The 10,000-nt window shown below is 47.3% G+C and overlaps 1 protein-coding gene across 1 annotated transcript in view; it reads right to left on the bottom strand.

Moving 5' to 3' along the window:
• LOC134071480 (protein diaphanous homolog 3-like) overlaps positions 1-10,000 on the bottom strand; it is a 234,257-nt gene that overhangs the window by 37,354 nt on the left and 186,903 nt on the right. Inside the window, exon 25 of the mRNA XM_062528214.1 lies at positions 357-492. Coding sequence (XP_062384198.1) covers positions 357-492 — 136 coding nt within the window. The remainder of the gene's footprint in view (positions 1-356; positions 493-10,000) is intronic.

The following is a 10,000-nucleotide window of genomic DNA, read 5'->3' as shown; positions in this document are numbered from 1 at the left end:
GTTATTCTCATTTGGTGAAATACAAATGAAATATTAAGACCACGCTAAAAACAACAACAAACACAGAGGATTGCTGCTGTTCTCCGCACGAGTACGCGCCCTCGCTCAGATGGATACAATGAGCCAATTACACGGGATGTGGCGTACCTCTGAAATATCTTACCGTAGATACAATGGAAACCTGCTGTCTTTGGCAGAGAAGAAAACAACCAACACCTGTCGTTAGTGCTACTGGGTAGGGGTTGACTGACCGGTTTGCGGTATTATGCAGGTGTGCGCTGTGGGCATCACTGTGTGTGTGTGTGTGTGTGTGTGTGTGTGTGTGTGTGTGTGTGTGTGCGCACACACTGGCTCACCTGCGTTGACCTCCAGCAGTCTCTTCTTCTTGAGCTGGCGTTCCTGCTTCTCCCGCTCAGCCTTCTCCTTGGCCAGCCGCACCCGCCGCTGCTTCTCCTCGGCCTCGCGCTGCTTGCAGTTCTCCTTCACCGCTTGCTGAGGGAGGGGGCGGTAAAAAAAAACACCTTTATTTATTTGGCAATAATAACATTCATGCCAATAAAGCCCGGCGCCCGCCAGACACGGCGTTCAGCGATGTGGGCTCGACGCGCAGGATTTTAGAACACGTTTCCGGTGAGCTTTGCTCCGTTAAAAACAATGGAGCTCTAAATTTTTTTCTTTTTCTTGTTCTTTGAAAAAGAAATCGAGAGACCAACACAGATCATATGTTCAGGTCAACAGTACTACACAGCCATTGATTGTCATAGATAGATAGATAGATACTTTATTGATCCCCTAGGTGATCCCCAAGGTGATCATGATCTACATAGCCTAAATATATTCAAAGCAATTCTGAACCCATCTTTATGATATGCAAAAACAAGGAACACTACGTAAAAACTACACACAGTATGTGTATTTCAATCATCTCCAGGAAAATATATTTTATCTTATAAGATATTTTTCTCATTTTCAACATAGCCCCTTTCTACTTTGGGAAGAGAGAGTGGCACTGTGAAGGGAAGAGATGTTGACAGCTAGGAACACAAAGCGAAATGGAGAGAAAGGATCAGGGCTGTTAGCAAAGGACATGCACACACAGTGGCCTTCCGCCCGTGTGTTCTGTGTTCCGTCTGAGAGCAGGGTGACCTGGTGGGTGGCCCTAAACACAAGGCCGCTTTAATGGAGTACACGTGGGCACAGGTACGCGGGGGAGAGAGAGGGGGAGAGGGGGAGGGGGGGCATAGACTGTGAGGGAGAGCAGGGAATAAAGCGGGACATGTGGGTACAAGATGAAAGGAGATGGGAGGAACGAGGGGGGGAGAACGAGAGTAAGAGTCTTGTGTGAGAAAGGGAGAGAGAGAGAGAGAGAGAGAGAGAGAGAGTCTGTGTGTGAAGAAGGAAAAGAGAGAGAGAGAGTCTCTCTGTGTGTGTGTGTGTGTGTGTGTGTCTATGCATGTAAGAAAGAGGCAGGGTGAGTGGGAGAGCGTGAAAGAGAGTTGCTCATTAACAAGCCCACTCTGGCCTGTGAACCTGTCAGCCCTGTGAACACACAAAAAAAGGGAAAAAAGCAAAAAAGAGATTTGGGTGGTAGACGCAGAGAGAGAGAGAGAGAGAGAGAGAGAGAGAGAGAGAGAGAGAGAGAGAGAGAGAAAGAGAGAGAGAGCATAGAGAGACAGAGAGAGAAAGAGAGAGAGAGAGCATATTATTTTGAGCCATTAGCAACTGGAGAGCCTTGTTAGAGATCCTTTAAGTCTAGCCACCTGCAAAGGCAACTGCTTTTCTGGGCATAAGGACACTCTAGCAATCAAACGAGTGAAGAACACACATATAAAAACCACACACATCGTCTGTCAATCTGATAACATCATTAGTGCACATCGACACCTTGAACTGCGCTTCAGTTACCCATGTCTGATTGACTAACCTCACCACTCTTTTTATTTTATTTTATTTTTTATCATTAATCTCCTTTTCTTTTTCACACTCCTCCTCCAGCCCTATCATGGCGGCTGCAGGCGGGCGCTTCGAGGTGAGGGGATGGCGTGAGTGACGGCTAAATTGGCACCTTTGGTGTGCGAGGCGTCAGGGAGACACGGGGAGCTGCTGGAGAACAGATGGGATCATAACGGATCACATCATCCGACCGTGCCGACATGCACCGAACGCCAAAGTCCCGGTAATGCTGTCGAACCTCCACGTGTACACCTCTACATCAACAACAACAACCACTGCATGCTAAACAGGTACGGCACACCCAACTGTGTGGATGTGTAGATTTACATTTAGACTGTTTGTGAGCAGGGACTGCTTTACCCTCTCACACTTGCCTGCAGCACCATGTGCATGACTTGCGCCCACAGCACTAAATGCTTAACGTTTCACCAAGGACAAGCGAACCAGACGGTGTGCGAACAACAGTGTATGCGAAGCAGCGTGCGTGTGTGTGTGTGTGTGTGTGTGTGTGTGTGTGTGTGTGTGTGTGTGTGTGTGTGTGGGGGGGGCCGGGGGTTGGGGGTTAGTTTGACAATAACCATAAACTGACGCCCAAGAATGGTAATGTCCTTTTCCATGATGCTTTAGAAATCTGATATTGCCACGGGTCCAGCTACACTGGTGTGCATCTAAAGTGCCCTCATTGTGTGCATGTCCAGCATTGGGTCCAGCTACACTGGTGTGCATCTAAAGTGCCCTCATTGTGTGCATGTCTGTCCGCTGCATCTGGTCATTTACTAACCTTTCCACTCTAGATACTGCAGCTCTCCTCTGTCAACAGATTCAGCCATCACTCACTCACACACACTCTCTCTCTGGCTCACACACACATGCACATGCACACGCACACACCCACACCCACACCCACACCCACACACACACACATCCATGCCCCTCTGAACCTGATTCTGACTCTGTTTCTCATAAACTCTACCAGCACACAGTCTGAGCACAGCCTGGTGTCCAAGCAAGTTTCATTTCCCTCAAAGAAAGAGGAGGAAGAAAAAGTGGAGAAAAAAGGAGGGAAAGGAAAGAGAGAGACGCCTGCTTCAATAACACCTCTTCATTTCCTGGCCGAGGTACTGTCGCTGTGTCCATCAGCCGCTGGGTCCAGACACGGACCGCTCGCTGTGAAACTTAAAGATCCGTCTGACTCCCACTTGCCGTCTCAGGGCTCTCTGTTAGGTGTATGGAGTGTGTGTGTGTGTGTGTGTGTGTGTGTGTGTGTGTGCGCGTGTGTGAGTGTGTGTTTGTGTGTGTGTAGGTGTATGGAGAGTGTGAGTGTGTGTGTGTGTGTGTGTGTGTGTGTGTGTGTGTGTGTGTGTGTGTGTGTGTGTGTGTGTGTGTATGTAATTGAACAAACTTGGGAGAGTGCTGTGCACAGAATCTGTTAAAGTATATATGGTGGTGAATAGCGGGTGTTTTCGTATTGGTGCGAGGTAGTGGCAAGTCATGGTAATAAAACTCTAACTGAATCCTCCTCCAGTCAGTGGCCTTAAAACGCCTCTAAAATTGCAAAATGTGTTTATTGTTGAAACCTGTGAGAGTGTTTGTTTGTTTGTTTGTTTGTTTGTGTGTGTGTTTATTCATTTGTTAAACATTGTGCTGTGTTGAGTGCACTGCTGAATGCTGTGTGTGAATGCGTGAGACAGGGGCCAGGACGCTATGAAAGAGAGGGCAAAGCGAAGGTGCTGATATCATTGCATTACTCCGCATTTCTTGCTGCCTGACGGTGAGCGCACACAAAGGAACAGAAGTGTTTACTATAAGAGGGCCGTGGGAATTTAAGGCTCGGATCAGATTCGTCTAGATTATATACTATTCGCCTTGTAGCATAAACACAGCAAGCCAGTCCGGGACACGAAACTAGTCAATTCTGTCTGCAGAATTTTTCTCTAGATATCGCATGAACCTACAGAAGGGAGTCTGAAGCATAGAGGAAGAAAGTGAACATTTCCGAACACGAGCAAAGGGGGAAAAGGGCCCCCTGATGTTCCGCGGGCTAAGAGCAACATAAACAAGCCAGCCACATTTGATGCCACTTTTTCTTCCCCCCCCCTCTGAAAACCTCACTTTTGAAAAACACGCCTCTCATCTCACTCAGATCTGCTCTGTCCTCATCTGCTCCATGACAAATGCACGGCCTGCATGGCTGCATTTGCGTGTATGCGTGTGGTTGTGTGTGCGGAAGTAGAAGGCCACTGCTGGAGGTGAGATGGCCTCAGCTGAAGGGTGGTGGGGGCACAGGCAGGCTGCACAGGCACCAGGGACTTGGAAGCCAAAAATATATATTTCCTCTATCTGAATGGTTGCCATACAACATTGAGACGCAGCTACGACAACTTTGTGCCAGCGCATTACTATAGAACGAAATGCGGTCAAGGTGTGTGTTCGTGTTGGGTTTTGCACCAGCATCGAACATAATCAAGGACCGGAACTATCCGTATTATAAGTCAATACATACCCTTCTCATCTTTGTGGGTGCAGTACTTGGGTCTGAAGCACCCACCACAGGCGGAGCTTAGCACAGTGTCTGAAAGTGAATGGCTCCAATAGCCTACATCTCTACAGCTCCCAATAGAGACAGAAGAAAAGCCATTTTCTAAGCACAGACATACTTGGAACTATGTTCTCTTTCAGGCAAAGCACTGCTACTTGGGTGGAGTGATTTACACAAATCACCTGAAAAGCTCCGGTGTTACTTCTGCAAATCCAAAGTGGCACTGCTTCGCACAGAATGAGAATGTAGCTCCAGCATATAAATGCTTAGAAAATGGCTGTCTCATTTGACAGTGTCACTTATAAGCGTCGCAACTATACAAATCGCAACATGTAAACGTGGATGTCACACTCTAAGTGGTGTGGGCCCGCTCATGTTCTGAGGTGTTGGACCAGGCAATTGCTAGACAGTTGGACTGGTGGCTTGATGGGACTCGATAAAGATGACTCAAATGGTCTAAAGCTCGTCTAGGGCTCAGGTTGCCAGGGCTGTGGTGACAGAGCACCTTCCTGTGACACACTAAGCTGTGTGAATGAGAGAAAGAGAGAGAGAGAGAGAGAGAGAGAGAGAGAGAGAAAGGCGAGAGATTGAAAGACTGCTGTACTGCAGACATCTAATGAATGAGTATATGTGTGTGTGTGTGCATGAGCCAGCATTTATGCATATGGAAAGAGAGAGAGAGATTGCATATAGAGACAGTGGGTGGATGTAGCGTGTGTGTGTGTGTCTGTGTGTGTGTGTGTGTGTGTGTGTGTGTCTGTGTCCAGAGGAAAAAGTGCATTTGGGTCGATCCAGGTTAGGCTCCAGCTGCAGTGTGATCCACAAAGCGGGACGACACATTTTTTTTTTTTATCGCAGCAACAAGAGACAACGGGAGTGGGTCGAGTCGTGTCAAAACACACACTCTCCCTGTTCTGCTTAATTTGACTTAATAGCATTAAAGCATGTTTAACTGGCTCCGTGCCTTCCATCGCAATTAAAACCGCCAGGGAATTAAGGAGCTGACGCTCAGAGGAGATCTACTGAGGCAGAACATAGGTGAAGGTGAAAGCACACAGAGCTGGGAGGGGGGGACTGCAAGAAAAAGAGAAAAAAAGAGAGAAAGATATACACACACACAGACACACACACACACACATACATATACACATATATATATATATATATATATATATATATACATAGAGAAAGGGAGAGAAGAAAGAACAAAAGAAAGAAAGAATGAAAGAGAGAGAGAAAGAAGGTGGAAAGAGACAGCCTATAGCATGGCTTACCCCACTTGTTCATGTATGTGCTATAACAGAGGGTGCGCGCACGTGTGTGTGTGTGTGTGTGTGTGTGTGTGTGTGCGTGTGCTCGCGTGTGCGCATGCATGTGTTGTGAGGGACTGGAAACAGCCACAACCTTACCACAAGTGAGTGACATCCACCTAACTGTGAACTGCAGAGCACACCGATCCCAACACTCTGAAATCTAATCGCTAATGCCAAGCACCATTCTGATTTCTGCTGATCTTGCCGCCAGCTATCCTACACAATGATATGAATGGCTTAAATGGATCAGCTGCTAATGTACGGTACGTTCTGTATCATATTTCACATTCATATTTGCAGTGGCCAGAGGAGCCAAAGGAGTAGAGAGCTCAATGCTATTTAGTTCAATAACCCATGAGAGAGATGATCTTCTTTGTGTGTGTGTGTGTGTGTGTGTGTGTGTGTGTGTGTGTGTGTGTGTGTGTGTGTGTGTGTGTGTGTGTGTGTGTGTGTGTGTGTGTGTGTGTGTGTGTGTGTGTGAGAGAGAGTGTGTGTGTGTGTGTGTGTGTGTGTGTGTGCACGGATTGATAGGAAGGAAAACTAAATGCATAGCAATGAGGATGTGAGAACTCTCCAGCTCCTCAGCGTGGCTGTTTTCTCATTAAGAAGTCAGCCTCGATTTTCCGGCAAACATCTGAACTTAATTACCGCAATCGCACGAAGGACCGCTGCCCCGGCTTATTCTCCCGCCCGCTCGCCGCGCATCAAATGCCTCCTGACAGAGGGGACAATTTAGCGGAGATACGGAAAGGAACGGCGGATGACAATAGCCAGTGGAGTTCGTTTCAGAGGTGTAATTGCTTTCGCTCTCTTTCGAGAAGGACGACGCCATTGTTTGCCTCAAGAACCTCAGCAATGTCGAACGGAAAAAAAGGTGAGACGGAAACAAGGAGCGCATAAGGAAAAAAAGGCAATGTCATGACTGTATACTTTCTTGCTTTCTCTGACACACGCACACACACACATACACACAAAGAGTCAGTCAAATGTACTGTAGCAATCCATAACAGGTTGGTGCTCAGAATGCCTCCGAATTGACGACCTGGCGCTCTGAACATGAGCATCGATGTCCACACAAAGGCCGCTAAGAGCGATCTTCGATGGCGGCCATCGCAAGAAAGGCCCTGGGAACTTCGTCTGAAAAGGCAAGCAGACAGCCGAGACAATCAGTCGAAGAGATAAATATCTATCGTCGCTCTCGTCTGGACCGGGCGACCGCTGTCTTAGGTTTGATCTGCGGCCCCTGAGGTAAAAGAGGGGTGTGTGTGTGTGTGTGTGTGTGTGTGTGTGTTTGCCTCCTCACTGGCCATGCTCCCTCCACTGTAGATATTCAACAAACTCCATCAGCCTCCTGAAGCACAGCAAGAGCACTGCGCATTCACAAATTTGGCGCAGCATCTTCAGACATGTGATAGGCCATTACCTTAATGTGAGACTCACATTACCTTAACAGCCCTCCTGGTAGTGTTTCTGAAGCTCAATGATTAAAACAGTGAACTCACATTACCCAAATCAGCCCTCCTGCGTGACACTTAGCATTTCTGAACGTTGACAGTGCAAGGAGCAAAAAACCCCCCAGCAAGGTAGTTTTCATTTGAAAAAGATTTGAAAGCTGCTATATGATTGAAAAGATATGACACAAAGAGTCAGACAAGCGCAAGTTGCTCCTCCACAAATATTGAGTGTCTATTATTGTAAGGAATGTTTACTGAAATATCTCTTTTTTGAGGCAAAAGATCCATAAATTGAGGTGGAAAATCCATTCATGGGGACCTGAGAATAATCCTTGAGGAGCGCAGGAGCCACCCCTCCCTACCCCATGTGGATGGGCCTGGCTGTGTTCGACCCCTCCCTACCCCATGTGGATGGGCCTGGCTGTGTTCGACCCCTCCCCTGCTGACTGTCCACGGTCAATTGGATTCCTGTCAGATTCTTGGCACTGTGGGTCTCCAATGAACGGACAGACGAGCAGAACAGACATATACATGGCGCAGCCACACACACACACACGCGCGCAAGAACACAAAACCCCCAGACAAAACCACACTCACACAGAGACACACAAAAAGCATCCATAATACCACGACACACTATGACACAGCAAACACGCGACAACATTCAGAGAGTTCAGCAGCGCAGCAGACTTGCTGTCTCCCAGGCCCCCTAACCAAAAGGCACAGTGGAAAACATTGCCCACTTTTCTCTGACAGGGAAAAAGCATGGAGCTGTCAGTGGACTGCAGGCCCAGTAGCTGTTTGAGCAAAGCGCTATCTATGCTAAGCAAGCCCGCTGTGCCAGGCGGGGAGCTGCACGCCGCAACGCTTCACGGTCAGCTCTGGAATATCCTAAACGCACTGCGTGCAGTACTTAGTATGCAGAGTGCACAATCTGAAAGGTGTTGCTGGAAAGTAAGGGCTTAAGAACAGACAATACCTGAGGCACCGAGAGGCTCCTTAAATCCGCCCCGTGTTGGTATGCATATCGCTGTGCCGACCAATACAAACAAGGGGAAAGGGTTACGGGCTCGCCGTGGCTGTGGGAGTGTGAGACTGTGGATAGATGGAATATAGATAGAGGGGAAAAATCCACTTTGGAAGGGTTGCACTGGCAAACACCAGACAGCTGCAGAAAGTTAGTCTATGTATGTGTATGTCTGTGTGTGTGTGTGTGTGTGTGTGTGTGTGTGTGTGTGTGTGTGTGTGTGTGTGTGTGTGTGTGTGTGAGAAGGCCAGGTGATGGTCATGTTGATACCACGGATGAATGAAGACCCAGTCAGACCAATGGTGAGAAAAAGAGCTTCAGAGGAGAGACCGCATGACGTCACCTAAAGATCCACCCGCTGCTCTAACCAGACGAGGATATAGTCAGGCTTTAAGTACATAACAGTAATGTCCCGCATATAAGCCGCAGGAGAGTGTTTTATGCAAGTTTAAAAAAAAAAAAAACATATTAACACCATATTAATTGCCCCCCTGTATTAACCTCACAACTGAAGAAATTAAGCAAAATCAATGTATAAGCTGCGGCTAATAGTCGGGAAATTAGGGTAGTCTTCCAGGCTGACGAGAGATAGCACTGGTCATCCCATGCTACGTGACCCACTCTGTATCAGACTCTGATTACTGCCAACCTGGCAATCCACAGCAGAGAGAGCTATCAACGCAGGACATGCACCCATGTAGAACAGTGAAACACTGCAAAATCATAATATTCCCTCTCATCTCTTAACACTATCGCTGTGTGTGTGTGTGTGTGTGTGTGTGTGTGTGTGTGTACAGTGTGTGTGTGTTTTGGAGAGGGGTAGTGAGGGCGTGGTGTGTTTCGGGGGGTTGAGAGGCCAGGTGCAGCAATAATAATCCGTCAGCCTCCCTGCTAAAAGAATTATGGGTTGTGAGCGGGACAGGGCGGCGCAGACGACAGGCAGCTCTGAGGGAGAGAGGAAGAGAGCAGCGCCCGCTGAGAGAGGGGGATGTGTGAGTGTGTGTGAGAAAGAAAGAAAAAAACGGGCTGAGGAGAGACAGACAGGGAGAGATGAGAGAGTGACATACACACACACACACACACACACACCTTTGCAGATATGGCTACTGTTTCTAAGTTATATTTTTATCTTGATTCATATCAATAGTAGCCACCTTTGCAGACACAGATAACATCATGCCGTATGTTTTCCCATGTGTCACTTACTGGGAAAAAAAAAATAATAATAAAGTCTTCTAACTAACTCTAACTAACATTAGGAATCCTACATTTTTACCTACACCGTGGTCAGACACTAGGATTTCACACATGGGGAAACTTCTTGAATGTCCAATGTGTGGCCTACGCAACATAAGAGCATGTATCAGCCTCTGAACATGCTCACCGACCATCTTTAATTAAACCTGTGATTAATGACAAAATTAAATCAGAGAACATTCAGTAATTAATTCTGATTTAAAAAGCAAATCGCTTTACGGCCAAATTCCTAGTGCCTGGTACAGGCGCTGATTTCCCCCCTGCCGCAAAAAAAAAAGAAAAAAAAAAACGAATTCCCTTGGCGCCCCGTAGCTTAGCGAAAGGTGTGAAATCAAATTATTATTATGGCGCTCTAAAGTCTTGTTTAATTCCGACACTTAAATTTAATTCACCTCCCCTCCACACGCAATCGGTGCCCGTTCTCAAGGCATTTGGAACTCTTCACACAATCCTAATT

Source organism: Sardina pilchardus, chromosome 23 (assembly GCF_963854185.1).
Source record: "Sardina pilchardus chromosome 23, fSarPil1.1, whole genome shotgun sequence".
Classification (NCBI taxonomy): domain Eukaryota; kingdom Metazoa; phylum Chordata; class Actinopteri; order Clupeiformes; family Clupeidae; genus Sardina; species Sardina pilchardus.
The sequence above is the reverse complement of the archived record's forward strand: the minus strand, read 5'-3'. Positions and strand labels throughout refer to the sequence as shown.